At 37.0% G+C, this 18,570-nt stretch overlaps 3 protein-coding genes across 8 annotated transcripts; all 3 read right to left on the reverse strand.

The window, feature by feature from the left end:
- Positions 1-106: 106 nt before the first annotated feature.
- Positions 107-8,257, reverse strand: LOC127261043 (serine/threonine-protein kinase BLUS1-like). 2 transcript variants are annotated; one of them, XM_051289190.1, is made up of 22 exons: positions 7,736-7,877; positions 5,878-5,997; positions 5,410-5,664; positions 5,172-5,296; positions 5,045-5,089; positions 4,542-4,623; positions 4,395-4,463; positions 4,133-4,303; positions 3,991-4,056; positions 3,580-3,648; positions 3,438-3,493; positions 3,061-3,345; positions 2,522-2,652; positions 2,321-2,415; positions 2,213-2,251; positions 2,073-2,132; positions 1,821-1,922; positions 1,651-1,702; positions 1,519-1,565; positions 877-941; positions 745-796; positions 107-639 (listed from the first exon to the last, which is right to left on the reverse strand). In XM_051289190.1, the coding sequence occupies exons 3-22, from the start codon at positions 5,635-5,637 to the stop codon at positions 571-573; spliced, it is 1,908 nt and encodes a 635-aa protein (XP_051145147.1). In that variant the 5' UTR covers positions 5,638-5,664; positions 5,878-5,997; positions 7,736-7,877; the 3' UTR covers positions 107-570. The 2 variants fall into 2 exon arrangements, with proteins under 2 accessions (XP_051145147.1, XP_051145146.1); XM_051289189.1 differs by lacking the exon at positions 5,878-5,997 and having other exon boundaries at positions 7,736-8,257.
- Positions 8,258-9,130: 873 nt separating this feature from the next.
- LOC127260875 (protein HLB1) lies at positions 9,131-13,965 on the reverse strand. Of its 4 annotated transcripts, none has more exons than XM_051288873.1 (15): positions 13,791-13,965; positions 13,189-13,618; positions 12,813-12,935; positions 12,147-12,216; positions 11,733-11,846; positions 11,484-11,567; positions 11,261-11,311; positions 11,018-11,047; positions 10,848-10,910; positions 10,670-10,735; positions 10,466-10,594; positions 10,296-10,331; positions 9,979-10,098; positions 9,470-9,640; positions 9,131-9,381 (listed from the first exon to the last, which is right to left on the reverse strand). In XM_051288873.1, exons 1-15 carry the CDS (start codon positions 13,963-13,965, stop codon positions 9,271-9,273), a joined length of 1,773 nt encoding a protein of 590 aa, XP_051144830.1. In that variant the 3' UTR covers positions 9,131-9,270. The 4 variants fall into 4 exon arrangements, with proteins under 4 accessions (XP_051144830.1, XP_051144829.1, XP_051144831.1 ...); XM_051288872.1 differs by having other exon boundaries at positions 10,296-10,334; XM_051288874.1 differs by having other exon boundaries at positions 10,296-10,334; positions 13,189-13,856.
- On the reverse strand, positions 13,929-18,061 carry LOC127260876 (rab GTPase-activating protein 22-like). Of its 2 annotated transcripts, XM_051288877.1 has the most exons (6): positions 17,326-18,061; positions 16,674-16,809; positions 16,480-16,529; positions 15,990-16,043; positions 15,262-15,413; positions 13,929-15,159 (listed from the first exon to the last, which is right to left on the reverse strand). In XM_051288877.1, exons 1-6 carry the CDS (start codon positions 17,523-17,525, stop codon positions 14,171-14,173), a joined length of 1,581 nt encoding a protein of 526 aa, XP_051144834.1. In that variant the 5' UTR covers positions 17,526-18,061; the 3' UTR covers positions 13,929-14,170. The 2 variants fall into 2 exon arrangements, with proteins under 2 accessions (XP_051144834.1, XP_051144833.1); XM_051288876.1 differs by having other exon boundaries at positions 13,929-15,413.
- Between the last annotated feature and the right edge of the window lie 509 nt (positions 18,062-18,570).

The following is an 18,570-nucleotide window of genomic DNA, read 5'->3' on the forward strand; positions in this document are numbered from 1 at the left end:
AAATCGATACATTTTAGTTATCTTTAAAAAAAAAAAAAAAAAAAAAAAAATTCATATAAAATATTTTATTAATTCCTTTTATATAATAGCACTGAAAACAACAATAGCCAGCAAAATTATCATCTATATTCACAGAACATCAGTAGGAACAAGGCATTTTTGGCCAGGCCAAAAGATACAACATAATCTACAGGGGACACACCACAGGGTAGAAGATGCCTGTGTGATATTTTCTATCTCTACTAGAGAGAGAGTGACCAAAAATAATACACACAAATGGATCTTTCTCAGGTCACAGTACAACACCATCTGCACAATACACTTTCAGCTTACGTCAAACCGAATAAATAACCTGAATATACCTTCCCTCGGGTAATTGTGTTTCCTCGTTGGGATGCCCGACTCTTGTAAATGGAAAGTCGGGGCAATGTCGCTTTCACTTGTTCCTACACTGTCAACCTGTGGTGAAGATTAGAGGTTTATGAAGGGAAGCAAATTTGGAATGTGTAAGATTTGCATTGAAATCCGAGGCTTCGTGAAGAGGCTATAATTTGAAGACTGTTTCGAAAATCATGAATCTCTGCATCTTCTATCTCCTTCGACTTCATGTGGAGCCATAGCATTTAGTCGCTGCTGCAACTGCAAGTGAAATGACCATTACGGGTAAGGCATCGAACAATTTATAGCAACTCATGAGGTGGAATTAATTCAGATTCAAACAAGATAGGTGCTAATAAAACTGACTTGCATGTACTTCAGTTTTTCGGCAGTTAGTTCTTCAGTCAAGGTATTCATCCTGCAGGCATGGTAAATAAGAGAGCTTAGATTCTTAGAGATGGAAGATAAATGATACAGTGAGTTTTCGGAAAAAGGCACCTTGCTTGAAGTTCCGTTATCTTCATAAGCAACATCTTTTCCCTTTCAGAAACAATGATATCAACCTGTACATAAGAAACGTGTCTGGTATTGATTGTAGTGTTGGCATTTCAGTCTACGACGTAAAGTATGAGAATGTAAACAAGACAAGCCAACGAAATGCATTAAATGTTCAAAAGCTGAAGATTGTGCAATGATACAATATAAATCAAAATCCAGCATTCGATGAGGATGAGAATTATACATCAAACTAGGGTCGAAGCACATCATTACTACTGTAGCTTACACTGCGTTAGATGAAATGATATACTAAGGTTGCTTTGATCCTTAATCTGACAAACATTCTAGAACCATAGCCAAAGTCCTACTCCTATAGATATAAGTATGGGATATGCCATGCCACACTGCACATTCGATGAGTATGCTACTAGTTAATGATGAATTGTGTGGATATTTAGGTTGTGTTCTTCTGTGAATTTCTCGAGATTTTCCACTATTCAATTAATATTTTTCCATAAAAGACATCAAATCAAAAGTCTATTTTTCAATTTTTATATTATACTAAAAATCAAATTTTACATTAAAAAAATCACATGAAACATTTAGTCAAATTCAATAATGTCTGAACTCAAGTGCACTTACATTGTCTGAACTCTGAGGTAAAGGAGGTAGCTTCCCATTTTCAGGAGCTGGAGAAGACAAACAAACAAAGTTACACAAATCTTTATTCCTTCAGTTATATGAGAAAACAAAACAATTAAAATTTCAATGTACCGTTTTCCACTTCAACTGTTTGAAAGCTACTCAATAAATTCACTATAAGATCCTGCAGTTAAAAATTAAATAAGGAATAAAAGAATCACATTAAGCTTGATGAAGTTCAGCACAATAAGACAGCACAAGCACACTCCGCAAGATATAAATGGTATTCCAACATATCTTACTTGTTGAATTGAGGTTTGTTGAAAGAGGTTCTGAAGGTGGGGCAAGAGAACTGAGGCCGGCAAATTACCATTGCTCAGGTCCTTGGGTGAATGGCTGTGGGGCTGAAAATCAAGAACAATGACATGATCAAATTGTAAAAAGCTAAGGAATCAAAATTATGGGGAAGAAGTAGAGACAACAAATGAAAAATGGATTAAAATTTTAAACTGTTTTTAGTTTAAATATCAATAATGCAGAGGCAGTGAACTAACCACTTGCTTAGATTCAACCATCCAGTTTCCGACGCTAGCTGATTTCTTCAGTGGTGACACCTGAGAACCATATTAACAACAAGTGAATAGAGGACAAAACAACCTCATCGTTTAAACAAAGGCAAGAGACACCATCTTACCTGAGAGCCTCGTCGAGAAACTGAAGACAATGGAATATCCTGGTATATATGTCTGAGTGAGTAAGATTCACTAAATGCATCTCAAATACTGCAACAATGACGACTTACCTTTACAAGATCTACATTTTCAGAAGTCACAGAGAAACGACCTTTTATTTGTACAAAATTTGTTTTTGATTTGTCCTCAGAAGAATCTTTAAAACCTAGAATATGAAAATGAACTTATGTAAGAAGCTTCTAAGAGAACTGCCACATGTAACATTCTAGTAAGTCTTCATGCTAAGGTGAAACTCAAGCAAGCATACTTACTTCCTGAAGATTTAATTGGTGCTGATAAACTATTTGCTGAAGCACGATTAGGCAGGTTTAGAGGACCACTGTAACTGGGAGCTCTTCGTACTGGCTGAACCTTCTCCACCTTTTGATTTTCATTCTCAGATCTGCCAAACAAGTTTTTTCTTTACATAATTATTTCACAAGGTAGAATAGTTCGTTGTAAAATCATGAATTGCAGTTGAGAGTAAACAAATCAACAAGCATTCAAAATTTTAAGAACTCTCCTAAGAAAAAGAGGGGGGGGTGGTTGTTCAATATACAGAAATCATATTAGAATTTCTATCTGAATAATATTAGAATTTGTTGTGAAAACAATTTCAGGATCTCTTTAAGGCAATCAAAGGTAAAGATACAAGAGTACAAAACAATCCTACAACAGATTTGCAGCTTACACACTCAAATACCAGCTATAAAACTCTCATCAGCATTTTAAGTGGATTCTAAATAACTCATACTCCTAAGCATGAAAAACATAAAGTCTAGATGTAAACAATCAAGCAATAATATTAAACCTTTCTAAGTTGCGTGGTCTTTCCGGAATCGAATGACTTAGCACAGTACCAGGCGCAAGTGGTCCACTTTGAGTCTGGCGAGGCCTGCCAGTTTGATTTCTAATCTTGGTTGTTGTATCTTTCTCCACCATTGGTTGTGTCAGATCAGTTATTGATCCACTCCTTTTCATTCCAGTTTTCCCTCGATAGTCATGTTCTGTTAGATCACTTTCAGATGCCTTCCCCTTCTTTGCATGATTCTCAAGTCCAGACACCTCAATACCATTTGTTTTTTCTCTGTCGGATCTAGGATACAGACCATAAAACATGTTCAGAAAATCTTAATTGGTTTAGAGTATAAGATGATAAATGATCATCATATATTATAATAGTGTTACAATTTGATGTTGTCTTCTTCTTCCTTGGTTTCTTGCATTTCATCCTCGTCTTCCAGCTGCAAAGTATAAATAGCTGTATGTATCACTTATAACTTTCAAAAATAAATGTCAAAGATTTCACATAATTCCATCATACACATACCAGAGAAGCTTGAAGCTTTAAATCCTCAACATCAAAATTCCATGTACTTACTCCTCTCTGATACTCACTCTGAAACAAAATATACAGATGTTCATATATCATGACAAGGACGATAGAGACTTTCATACTCCCAGAGACAGTTAGATACCAAGGAGATGGAAGAGTCCATTATGAGTGTGCTTGAGACTATAGACAATCCATTAAAGTTTTAGATATACATTTGCAAAAAAGTAATCCGAACTTGAGATTAACACTGAGACAAGTTAAAAATTGTGTAATATTTGATATATATGTTGTCTATTACTAGAAAGGAGAAACTAGAGGAAAAAGATAGCAATATGTCATAGCATATTTCTCAGAACCACCAGACAGAGAAGTATAGATAGAAATAGCTTCTAATTGTTTTTCTACCTGAGATATAGCTTCTTGCTCCGCTGATGGCATTCTCTTCAAGGCAAGTTGTGCAGCATCTTTCAGCTGCATCCAATTAAAACATTTAAGAGTATAAAATTGAAAAGTTCAGCACCTGCTAATTTGAGCTTACTAAGCATACCTGCAAGTCTTTAACACGCTGTGCCAATGGTGGCAAGTTTGCAAATAATTTTTTCACTGAAGCCTCAGGAGGCTTAGCATTCTTAAAAAAGGAATGTTTTAATAACTTTTCTGCTGTCGGTCTCTTTGTTTGATCTTTTACCAAGCACATAGCAACCATTTCTTTAAAAGACTGCTCAAAATCAAAGATAGTTCACAAAATAAAAACCTGTAATATTTGTATGCATGTTCAGTTGAATGTCTCCTTAAAATATCACAAGTACCTTAGAGAACCTTTTATCTCGATCATAATCAAGTCCAGGCGGAGCATTTTGTATGGTCATTAGCAAAACCTAATAAAAGGTTTATACAGACATAATAAGATTCACAGCAGCAGCCACATGTACAGTGTTTTGGCCTAATATGCATACCTTCATGGGAGGATATTTTGAAAAGGGGGCATGCCCATGAGCCAATTCTAGGGCAGTGATTCCAAATGACCAAATATCGGCCCTGAAAATTCAATATTAAGAAGTGATACAAATCCCACCAAAAGGTAATCGCTAAATTTAGAGATTATCAAGGAAGTTTTGCAAAAAGACAACATGAAATAGCATCAACCCAACAAAAGGAAACTTAATACACAAATGATACCAGATAAATTATCTATATTCGATCTACTTTAAATTATTATAATCCGAAGGCCATGGCAATTTACACCATAGAATCAAAGAGCAAAGAATTCATTTTCAAGTCAATGGACAAAACACCTAATCAGTGAAGATGTCTCACTCTTATGCATCTATATTTCTGGCAAATTAACACCAGAAATCTTGTCAACACCTTAAAAGTCAAGTTAACCTCTAGTGGTTAGGGCCATGAATCAATTGTCACAATCATTAAATTCATATATGATATATGGAGTAAGACCTACTTGAAATCATATCCAGTTCCAGGTTGTAAGACTTCAGGGGCCATCCTGTGAAAGTGAGACAGAAGAAGATATAAACACAGTATGAAGAGATAAAGCAATGAACACAAAGAAGAAGAAGAAAGTGTACCAGCATGGAGTTCCTACAAAAGTGTTCCGTGAACGCTGCCGATCACCCCGATCAAACATACAAGCTGAGACACCAAAGTCAGCAAGCTTCACTTCACCATCACTATCCATTAATATGTTTCCTGCCTGAACATTAATATTTAATAAAAGTTAAACCGATTAAATTCAGGAGGGTCCGAAGATAGACAAATCTGAATATATATATTTTGAACAACTTCACGATTGCAGGATTGATTAACCTTCACATCACGGTGGATCTGGCCATGCAGATGAAGGTATGCCAGTGCTTTCAAAGTTTCTTTTAAGATGGACCCAATAGCAGATTCTTCAAACCCTTCTGGATATGCTGTCTTCATGAGATGCAGGCAAGAACCCTCAGCCATAAAAGGCATCACCACCCAAAGGTTGTGTTCAACAACAAATGAACAAAATGCTCTGATGACATTAGGATGATCGATCAAACTCATTGTCTGAGCTTCCCTGCGTATATCATCCTGCCGAAATGTGCAACAATTTCATTTCACTAAATGATCTGGGATAACAAGGATAAGACTTCTGCCTTTCACCATTGCAAATATAATCATTATAACATATTTATATACTATTTAAATCAATTCAATATATAACATAAATACGAAATCAATCAAAAAAATATACATACAACAGGCTCTTATGACTTGCATGATTGTACACACAAATGCAGTTACCTGGAACGACAATTCTTTTCAGGCAAGCACTCAATTATAGCGCCACATGAAGCAAAGCACAATCAACTATGATACTGCCAGTTGGCAACATTAAAGGCTCTGAAGTGATAGAGAGATGTCCTTAAATGAAAAAGTTTCCATAAGTTTCCTTTTGCAAATTACATTTTGAAACAGAACTATGATAGCTTGCTTTGAGTAACAGATTGATCTTGTAAAACTAGTGACATAAAATAACTATGCCATACAAAGTTAATGATCACTTAAGGAAAGGTCTATGGTGAATCAATGCTTTATGTCATGTTATGAAATTATGATAATACAATTCCAATAGGAGCATACCATCAATAATCATTAATAGTCACGTTAGGCTACAAGAGGTCACTATTTGATAGGGGACTGATACCATACAAACTATTGCCTACTTGCCTCAAGTTTGTGGTTTATTTGCAAATTCTATTGCTAGGTTCTTCTATGGTTTCAACACATGCGTACACACACAACACATGCTATGAATGTGTATTATTTTACATATTTGGGTTATGAAAAAGCAGTAAGAAAAGACTGAAAAATGTTTAGTGAAGGATAAATAACGCAAGTTGATCATGAAAACCAAATCATTACACATTTCATCAGTTACTTGAATATACATTTATAATAAACAAAAAATCAATGAAATAGTGGTGCTAGATTCCTAGTGCAAAAAACAGACTTCACTCTCTGACCACTTTTCTGCTGCTTCTCCTCCAGATCTAAATCGTTAATTTTATCATTTGGTGACCAAGCATTATATCAAAGCCTCATTTAATGAAAGCCTCCCACCATGACAATTGCTATATTTACAAACAGAAAAAGGATGGCATAAGGTTAATGAGATAGTCATTCTATAAGGTAGCTTTCTACGCAAGTCGTTACGTATACGTTAAATTTATGCTATTTCAAATACATCATTATTAGAGAGAGCGCACACACAGACAAAAAAAAAAAATATCTTCGAAATTTGAAATTGGTTCAGGAAATCCGCAAACAATGCCAAGCAATAGTTGATTCAGAAGGTATAATGTTAAACCACTGATATATGACAGTGCTAGCCTTAATACTTGAACTCCTATCTCTCACCAATTACTGTGTTCCTTCCTACACAGCAAACGTGGAATGGAAGCAAATTTACTCCGTAATCTGGTAATTGGTCAGATGAAGATGTCTCATATACCCATTGACACACGAAAGCTTTAAACTATAACAGCTTCACATCTATTGTACCCACGATTAAAGTTTTAAAATTTTTTGTTGCGGTCAGAAAGTCATCATTGACAAAGTCATGACTTCAAGATCATTAGTCAACTTAGCGCTTCACATAGAAGGATTCATATTACAAAGACAAATTTCTCAAGAACCATTCTTTCAGAATCTATACGTATCAACAGAATTCTCTAGACAAATAGTAACTTTCAAATCAAACAAAAGGCGTACACTTTCACTAAACCAACCCCTAATCTCCTGCATCCTTTGCATTAAATATATCAAGATACCATTGGCACTAACAACACATTATATAGCTTCAAGCTTGGAATACACAACTTGATCACAAGCTCAAAATACCCTCCAAACACCATGAAACAAAAACGGCAGCAATTCAACAGTCACCAACTCTCGACTACTGAAATCAATTCAATGCTTTAAATTTCAATCAAACCAACTAATAAACCTCATCCAAGATCTCAATCTGCCCAAACTAGCTCAAACCTTAAAAGTCAAAACAATATTGTCAAAAACCTTCTCACACAAAACAAACTGAAAATCAAACTCCAGAAATCACACCAAAAGAAAGCGGAAATGCGAGAACCGAACAATCACAGACCAGGTTGCTATTGCAGCGATCGAGATCCAAGCACTTGACCGCCACCACTTCATTCGAAGGCAAATGGATCGCTCTGTAAACAGTCGCGCTCGCACCATATCCTACCTCGTCTAGAAGCTTATAATCGTTCGGCTTCGCCGAGTAACTCCTCCCCATTTTTTCCTTCCCTCAATCAGCAGCACTTCCAAAACAACCATCAATCAGCACCACTTTCCAAAAGCTTTCCGATTGCTTTTTTGTCTGGATTCGCTTCGCTGCTATATCTTCTCCACTTATCCTAAACAATAATTGCCCGATTTCTGTGCGGACAGTGAGTGCCTGCCTCCAGATATGGACTCTGTTCAAAGTCACTCACTCCTCCTCTTCAAGTTCTCTGCTTTTCTCTCTCTTCCTCGTGTGCTGTTGTCACGAATTCAATACTCAGAATTATAGCGATATTCTTCCGACTGTGGTTTGTTTTTTCGATTCCCATTTTTTCCCGTTTCCTATTTTTCCATTTTTAATGTTCCCGAAATTATAGCGATATATAAGTATATACTACATATATTGTATGTATATATATATATATTTTGAGGAGTTGACTGAACTGCAGAGTCATACGACAGGCGACGAAGGTGCAATACCCTACAGCGCAGAACAGAAGTCGGGTTGCGACGGTTGTACCTTTCTTGTAATCTGTTGTACGTTGTACGGCGAAGAAAGTTACTGGTGTATGGTAAGTTTGGGGTGGGGTAGATGCAGAGGATCATTATTACCTTTTTGTTTTTTCACTTTGTGAGTGTGTCACGGGTGATGCCACGTGGACGGCTAGCGATGGAGACTGATGCGGGACCCATCGCCACGTGCTGTTCACTATTAGTGTTGGCGAGGAATATTCGGACGGTTTTCCGTATTATTAGTATATATTAATTTATGCATTTCTATGTGTATAAATTAGTTAGGAAATTATTTTGATTTATTAGTATAGTTAGTAACACGTTTGCCCTAAGGAAGACACAAGATTATACAACAAAAACATATAGGCATGTATATAGAGATACAATGAATTTTTCTTATTAGCACTTATCTGTTTCCAAAACAAACAAATAATGATTAAGGTTTAGAGATGGCCTAAGGGTGAATTTGTGATATTTTTAGATAAATAAATAAAACTTTATATGACATTTTTAAGAAATAAAAATTAAAGATAGTGCAAAAATAAGTTTAAAAGCATAAGTAATCATATGAGTATTTAAAGAAAACAATAAAACATAAAAACTGCAATACTCAATGTCCTTTTTCTATTACTTCTAGTCCCGTGTACATGTCTAGTTTACTATATATACACGAGAATTTAAAATAATTAATATTAAGAAGAAAATTTATAATAGCAAACATACACACTCAAAGCTCAAAAATAGTGATAGTTTCCAAATGAAATAAATAAAATCAGTCTACAAGAACAGGATGAGAACTTGTTATTGATCCACAAGCTACTTCAAGAAAACAAGATCAAAAACAAAAAATTTCTCTCATATGATCTACAGCTACAAAAATTAGGCAGTTATAATGCTAGCCAAGACATTGCTCTTACCGCGGGCGAAAATGGTGTAGACCAGTCGAATCGCATCAAGCCATCCATCCAAAGAATCCCATGACTCGGCAACCTGCAGTCGAAAGAACAATGATTCAAATGTAATAAGATTCTACAAGCTTCAAAAAGCTCCACAGGCCTTGCAAAGCAAGAAGATTTACCAAGAAAACGGGCTCATGGACTGTGTCGATGCACAGGCCTGCGCCTTTTGGCAATGTAAGATCACCACATGCTGATACAGAAACAATATCTTGTATTTTAACTCTTATGGAAGATTGTTCGATCCCATCTCCTGATTGTGATGGAAGATTCGATGCAACTTTCTTGTTACTCTGCATGTAAATGAATTTAGATCAGCCACCTTTCTGGATGAACAAAACCAATTGTAATGTAATATTATTTTCAAAATTCTTGGATCCATATTCCGAAGCTAGGAATTCTTGAACTTAAATATCCCTCCAAGCTGTATAAATGAGTTGACTTCACATTGTTCTTGTAGAGTTTCAAGACATCTTCATTGGCGAAAAGTACAATAATATCGATAGTTAAAAATGGAACGTGATAAAACAGATGTTAGTAGATATTGCAGCACACTTAAGAATATTTATGCTATTGTTGATAATTGGTATTCTAGCAGATAGAATAAATGAGATAAAGTTCTCTTTCTTACCTCTTTAAGGCTTTCATGATTTAGAACAAATCGAGTGCGTCTCCATTTGCTGTGAGGAGCAATTGGATTTTCCACCGGCGGTGCTGCAAGATATCCAGCCTTCAAATACGGTAGAGGCAACTACAAGAAAAAAAAAAACACCTAGCTATTATCATCACATTAATGAATTGAAATCAAAATGTAATAGAGCTTTTGAATTTACAATAAATTTAAGTAAGCATATATTCCCCGAGAACATTGCCAACTACAATGGAAATCTCAATGTAATTTAATTTCTTTATTACCAACACATGGCGGAAGCTAGTGTGAATACTAACCATAGAGCGGACTAGCTTTAAAGCACTAGTGTAAACCTGCTAATATCGGGAAAAAAAAAAAGTTTCACCATCAGTAAAACGATCAAGAACAACTGAAAGTTCCAGAGAATAGTAATATGGTAGAGTGTTAGACTAGGTAGCATGTCATCTCTTGAACATAAAGTGCTCACGGAGTAAGTGGGCTTTAATGCATGTGCCGCTGCAATGTATATCGCAGATTGGCTGTATAACTCATTAGGATAGATGTCCTTCGTGTGCCTGTGTCCTCGAGTTCTTGATATGTCCTCCGCTAGTCCATACTGCAAATTTTGGATCATAATGTCGTATCAGATAAGTTTGTTATATGCCAAGGGCAGAACAAGTGCTGAACTAACCAATACAGTTCCAAGATTGTAGATTGCCCTATGGAAATCAAACTGCAACCGTATTGCAGCACGAAACTGTTACCAACAAGAAAGCTATCAGATCAGGTCATCACAATATGAAGCATTTCACTAAAGAGTGACGCTTAAATACGCATCCATTAAGTGCAATAAGACCGACAGATCTTACCTTGTTGATGGCATTTTTGACAATTGTCTGCTTGTTTCGAGCAGGAACAATTGAGCTGAGTTCCTGCAGCATCAAGTTGGAGCATAAGATGAGGATAATAAAACACTTAGTGCATAACATGCAGAAGTTGGGCACCAAAACTTCAATAATAGTTTTGAAAATATACCTACCTGCAATGCAAGCCCCCAATTGTTAAGCGCCTGCAGTCGGGATATGAAAAATCAAGAATGTCAGAAATATGCATACAGCCATTCTCCCGAAAAAAGATACACCACACAACAAAACAGTTGGAATAAAACAAAAAGATTCACCCAACAACAAATATGATGACTAATTGTTCAGCAGCAGGTTCGAAAACATGATATAACATGAGGCTATTTGCATAGTTTAGATTAATTAGATTAATCTTTTACCTGAGGACTGTTCCAATTGAGCTGGACAGCCGTTTCATAATTCTTTGTTGCCTGAAAAAACAAGGAAAGTAAATTATTATTTATACTTCAATGCTAATGAATATTAGAGGTTGGGGAATAATACAAAACAATGAAGACTCGTCTAAAGGCTAGAAGTCGACAGAAATTTAGTTCAATCAGATTGTGAAGTGCTTAGTACCACACACAACAATCAAAAGCTTACCTGTTTCCAGAGTTCCTCTGCCTCCTTTGTACGGCCGCGCAATTTTGCCCGGTCAGAGATTGCTATAGCCCAATTATAAAAAGCCTGAACCATAATAATGAATCTCAAAGATTTGTCACTATAACAAAACTGATAATTAAGCTTTCAAAATCACAGGCACAGATATGCCTTATACCTAATTTTTAATAACTAAATCAAGTCATTCTGGTTAGTGAAAACTAACAGAATTAATATGACAGTGGCACATACATCATTAAGTGTAGGGCAAAAATGGGTAGCCTCCTCATACTTTCTACATGCCTCTTCAAGTAAAGCATCCTTGGAAGGAGAACTAGAATCTGGACTAACATTATCAGCACTTTCCTGCAATGAATGGTGCAAATGTTACAATCCTTAATTCATCCGTCGGGATTCAAGTTTCTAACTACATGACTCTAAAGGAAAGACATCTAGATAACCAGTCAGACAACCATAAGAATAATGACTAGTATTATTTATTTGAGGGTTCATGAGGCCATGTCAAAGCACAATAAAATTCCTCAATTTCTACTTAAAAGCATTAAAATATTCTAATGCTGCTCACAAACACTGCGTACATAATACAGGAAGAATAAACTATTATAGTACATTCACATAGCACTACACAAGTTGCTCCATTCAAACCTGAAGGACAAGAGCCCAATTGTACAATGCATCATAGTCCTCTGGATTTTTCTCTAGAGCAGCTGCATATCTAAAAGGTGAAAGATCTCAATAAACTCAAAATTATTGAACATCAGCTTTTGAAGGAAACAAATGCTTTGCAATGTAGATTAGAGCCATGAAATATTCATCTTTGTGATTTTTGTTGAGCTCATTAAACCATGATTAATAAAGGCACTAAATGAACATTCCATGGGTGTACATTAATCTGCATATATTAGCATGATATTTACATTCTGTGGGAATATCTTATAAAAGAAAGAATTAATTGGAAAGGATAGGTAGATCGTGGAAGCTGATAAAGGACTATGGCTTTAAAAGGGAGACAATTATAATAGGTTTTCATGCAAAAACAACCATATAAAAATAAAGGTAACTATTGTAAATTGGTAAATCTCTTGGGTATGGTAGAAATGCATCTTATTTGATCTTTCATTAGATATTCTCCAATAAGTTGAATTAAAGGAGTGGGAAATGATCTCTCTTTTTGGATCCATAGTCTCCACTTTAGCTAGAAAACTTGCTCAGATGCTCGTAGTGTTACATGCGAAAACTGATATTAAGATGAAACTACAGGAAGATGTATGGAAGAGTCTTCATGTAATGCACAAAAGATAATGTGACTACCTCTTGGCAGCAAAGGTAAGAATCCTCTGCCGAGATCTACCTTCCTCATCAAGACAAGTGACACTTTTAATCAACTCCATAGCAGTATCACTCTCCGCAATTTGCTCTTCTGAGCTTGATTCTCTGGAAAAACATCAAAAGACCAAATAAAACATCAGAAATGATAGAAAATTTGTAAGAAATGCAAAATGTGTTTCTTCTTTGATTGCTTTACAACCTGTAAGTGATAAAAAAAAAAAAAAAAAAAAAAAAAAAAAAAAAAAAAGCGGGTTTCTCAATAACTGAACTATTTACAAAAATGCAGTGTTAGTGTTCCATACGTAGAAGATTGAAAGCACAATGCAGTTATGATCCTAAACTTTCAACATTTACAAACCTCTGAGGAGTATCGGAAGCTTCTCTCCCGTCTTTACCGTCGAAATCGCCATTCTTCAATTCATTAGCTATTTCTCTAATCGCCTGATTCCCCTCCAATTCTCCTAGCTTCGGCCCGAGCACTGCGTCCACATTCGACTGCACTGCTTCTGAGTTCACACCACTGAATGCAATCGACACGACGTCCTCCTGTACAGAATCCACCGCCTCTGGATCAATTGATTGCACTTCTCCCGACTTTTCTGCGACGCTTGGTTTTACACCAATTTCATTAGGATCTGGCGCATCATCTGTTAGTACTTTCCCTGGTGTCTCTGCCTCACGCGGCTGCACCTCCGTTTCCTTACGATCAGGGAGGTTGGGATCTGAATCAGTGGTCGCAGCTTCCAATGCAGGTTCAGGATCCGATGACCCGCTCCGAGAATCGGATTCTGGCAAATTCGACGACATAACGATATCACCACGATTTCGATCGGGAAAGAAGAAGGAACAATCAGCAGAGAGAAGATCTCCAACTTGTTCCTTCACTACGAAAATCTCCCAGCCGTTTTCTGTCGGAACATGCAGGAAGGAGGATCTCTAATCCATGAAGTTATACCATACCATGCATAGAGGCCCAGTCTTGGGATGGATCAACTCCATTTCCGCATGACACGTGTCCCTGCTTCCCTATAATGAAGAAAGCAGACATTTTTATACTGAGATTTTGGTGCCAACACAAATCATAAACATATATACATATTGTACATATATAACTCTTTTCGCATTCTTTATTCATGGCGTGGCATTCAAATTTTGAATGTCATAAGAACTACATACATGCGATAGAAACAACACAGTAAGAACACTGTTAGCAAGTTCCTGCTTCACTAGTGATTCTTCCACAAATAACCTCTGCAAAGCAAGTTAAAACCTCTCCAGTCTTCCCTAACCTAATGAGAGAAACAACAGATAACATATATGAACCAATCGGCGGAAATTCGCTAAATCTTGTCGTGGAGGGTCACTACCAGGTCGTGGGCGTCGTCCAAGAGCTTCCAGACATCAAGATGACCGGCGAGATTATTGCATTCTCTCACAATTTCATCCATGCTGCTGTAGTTCTCGATGAACAGCTTCCTCTTCTGCAGGACGCAGGCGGCTATTGCGTACAGGAGCAGATCCTCCGTTGGCGGGGCTCTCAGCCTCATTTTCCTCCTAGGGGGCTTCACAATCCCGGCTCGAATAGCTGCTTGATCGGCCCACATGACTTCCCACAGGCAGAGCGTCTGCTCGAATGTCAACTCCCTCCTGAAGAGAACCACGACCATCCTGTACACGAAGAAACAATCCTCGGCCTGGAGCTTCTCTAGGTGCTTGTAGAGAAGGGTGTCCTTACACTTAATGATTTTGGACACGATGCTCAGTTGCCTTCGGATACCGACTTCATCAAGCCGGAAGTTGTGCCGGGCTTTCCGCATGAAACCCACGAAGCACCAAAAGGCTATGTGGTCTTCCTCTATCACTGAAACAATTGGAGAGAGTAAATCGCTCATGCCCTGACAGTAACCAGTCTCCGAATCATATACAGCATAAGCTTCAAGAATAGCGACGAGACGAGCAGCATGATGGATTTGACATGGCTCGAGACTATCGTAGTCCTTCAGTCCAACACTCTCGGCAAGTTGCCGTGCCTTGGCTTCTGAAACTGCAGCTTGAGAAGAGTAGCGGATCCATTCGGAATTGACCCGTATAGCATCAAGGCGAATAATCCTCTGCCATGTAGCAAAATCTTCGTTCTTTTGAAATGTAGGCATCCTTTCCAACTTGCTCAGAGTTGAGTCGATTCTCTCGTAGAGATGATTATCCCCATCATCTGTTGAACTGAGAAGGGGTTTCATGTCCTCCAACTCTTCGGAAGAATCAGAATCTGATGACTCCATTTCAGCATCAGAAACTTTTGTCTCAGTAATTGCACAGTCTTCTTCCAGCTCTGCAAATTCAATTGGAGTATGATAATTTACATTTTGTATATCTTTATATACAGCATTAGCCGACATGGTAGTAATCTCCATGGAAATAGAAGGTCTGGCACCAGAAATTTCATCGAGGCCAGAATCTAAAACTTGAGTGGTGTCTCCACCATCCTTGTTGCCACTGTTTCCAGATATCTCCTTCAACTTAAAACTTCTCTCTCCATGTCTTGAAATTAGATAGCATTGTCTCCGCAACTCTAAATAGCTTCTTCTGCAAAATCAATAGACACAGGGAAAAACCAAAATCCGATTGAACCAGATAAGCATGCATAAAAACATAAAACAGAAAATATGCATTTCCCATACTGTTTTCATGTGATTATTTTGAAAGCAAAATCAATTTAAGAGTACAAACACAACAGAATTGAAAACTGGGATCGTAAATGATAATAGGCCTGCTCATGCTGCATCAACATGAGCAAGCAACCTCTTTTCAGTTAAAGGATATGTGAAAAGAAGCATATCCATTTATAAGGATTCTTTAAATGAAAAAGATTTTTAAAAAAATTGGCTTAAATTTGATATAAAAAGATATGGAGTGATGATATAAATACTCCACCTTTGAGATCCAAGAAATTTGATGCAAGGATTAGCACTATAATCAGGTTTGTAAAGGAACAATAAGGTAACTGGACCAGTAAAATCATTCTCAGGTGGGAGGATGTGAACGCAAAGTTGTTTTTAGAATAATCTCAGTGAAACATCAGCTAGTTTTATGAATTTAGTGGTGGTTTGATCTCTTTAATTCGGTTCCAAGTGAAAATAGAATATTTGAGAATAGATATACCTCTTCTGGGATACAATCACATCTCTTTGTTTTTCAGAACTTTTCACATCATACCTGCAGCAGAATATGCAAAGTTCAACAATATCATATCTAAAGATTTCCAGCACAGAAAAGATGAGAAGAAAAGAGAACTATGATAGTATAAACTATTCTTATTGAGATACATTCTTCCACTGTCAAGGTTAACTCTATTGGATCTTTGCGCTCCAAAATAACTCAATCAGCCAAATTATTCATTGAAAGCAATAATATTCTCTACCCAGTTGGAATATGTCAAGCATGGAGAAATTCAAATTCTAGGCTTTCGTCCAAAAACATATTGCAGGCAACAATCAGCTAAGGTTCTCACATTTAATCATACAACTGGGGCAGTGAACATTTATGAAGGATATAAACCAAACAAAAATTCCTATTGACAATGAAAACTGATAAAAATAGATGCAATAATTATAAGGATCCTCTGAACCCAGTATTAGCGAGGAATACTTACATTCCAAGGAGGAATGGCCAAACTTCTGCCCTTATGCTTGGCTCTACCCCCTGAAAAATTAATCACAAGGTTACACACACACACACAAAAAAAAAAAAAAAAAAAGGAACAGAACAGAATCTTTCAGTGGATAGACTGAGGCACATAGCCGCATACTCATGGACATTTTGACAAGTATACAAGAAGAAACATACCCCAGTTCGAATTTTCTTCAGAAACTTGATTCCTCCATCCAAAAATTTCCCATCTGCATCAAACAGATTCTTCCACTGTTTGGCTAGAAGAGCATGTTTCCTTCTCCTTCTAGACCAGGGAGATTTAAGATTTCCTCTGCATACAGGAGCACAATCATCTAATATTCATCAATATATTATAATTAGGATGTGGAATAGTATACATATAGCAGGATATACAAAACCTATGTGTAATAACATCAATGAGCTCTGAAGAGAAGGATCAACAGTGAACTCTGATTTATTACAAATTAAAAGGGAGCAAAGAGCCCCCATTCATTTAACCGATTCCAAATCAAAGGAAAAATAAGTAGTATCCAATTCTTCCAAAAAGGTTTCATAATATTAGGGTATTAATCCTGATCAATGGACATGATAAGGATAGTTCCCTTCAATATACGTCAAACGGAATCCTAAAGATCATCTTTTCTTGAATAATATTCACCAGAGAAGACGGCCACAGAAATAGAGAGAGAGAGAGATTTTAGGAATCCAACAAGAGCTACGAATTGGGATCCGATGATATATAAGAAAAAAACTGGGATGGCAGGATCAGGAGGACTATATTAACAAAAGCTTTGAAGAATACAAATATGAAGTAAGCGGCACAAACCGATTAGATGAAACTGGCGAGGAAGACGATGACGAAGCGACGATTAACAAAACCGATCTCAAATGAATCCACGAAGAAGATGAAGCCGCCGACGACGACGGTGAGGATGTCGAGGAAGGAGACAGCATCGATTTACTTGACGCCAAGGAAGTCTGGCTCCGCCTGAGCGCTTTCATTAATGGATGTTTATTCACCAACATCCACGTACACCTATCTATCCGTATCAATTCCGATACAAAAATCTAAACACGAACCCCTACAATCGCTATGTCCTAGGGTTACAACTTCCAATTACTTTGTCGAAACTCGCGATTCATCGGATTTCTCTTCTACGACTACTGGCAGAGTAGATAACGCGTAGCGGCAATTTCCAGGTCGGCGATGGCCGTGACACCAATTTCTATTCCGCCATTCGAATACGAAGGCAACCGCTCATCCCCGCCGGCGGCCTCCGCAACGATAGCGATCCTAGTCCGACCATCACCGCCAAAAAAAAGATCTCGTCAATCACAACCGCCGGCAACGTCCACAGCGCAAGCAGAGAGAAATTAGAGCTAAGCAGTCAGGAGTCGTCGTCACTCCACATCACATCACATCCACAGTCCGTCCGTCCGTCCGTCCGCCCCTCAACACCCTCACCATTCACCAGCCTCAAAACGCCCTTTCCTTTTCTTTTCCCTTTTCCTCTCCCAGTGCCCACTTTCCCTTTGCCATTTGAATGCCCTGCCCATCTCAATGAATATTTAATAATTAAATACATATTAATTATCAAATAAATAAATAACTTACCCCTGCAATCTCACGAGGATATTATAGTAAATTCACGTTTACCTTTTACTTTTGAGTTGTGTTCTTTATGTTAATAGTAGTTTAATTTTTACGGTGCATTGTTGATGTATAAAAGTTAATATGATATATACACAGTATACTGAGATGACATGACAGGATAAATACATTATTCTATTAAACTTAACAATTAAATAAAATAACACCAATGTTAATATATTTCTTAATAATTGTGAGATTCCTACAGATTTTCCGTATTCTTAACTCATTAAATCATTTGATAAAACAATATCTGGCATAGTCCAATTGTCCTTAACTAATAACTTATTTTTATAATTTCAAAGACTTAAATTGGACTATTCACTTAATAATAAACTAATACTCCAATATCCTTATCAGTTTACATTTCAATGTCATTGGGTATTTTGTGAAATTAAATAAATAAATAACTTCTGGGCT

This window comes from Andrographis paniculata, unplaced genomic scaffold (assembly GCF_009805555.1).
Source record: "Andrographis paniculata isolate CXL003 unplaced genomic scaffold, ASM980555v1 Contig62END, whole genome shotgun sequence".
In the NCBI taxonomy this organism is placed as follows: Eukaryota; Viridiplantae; Streptophyta; class Magnoliopsida; order Lamiales; family Acanthaceae; genus Andrographis; species Andrographis paniculata.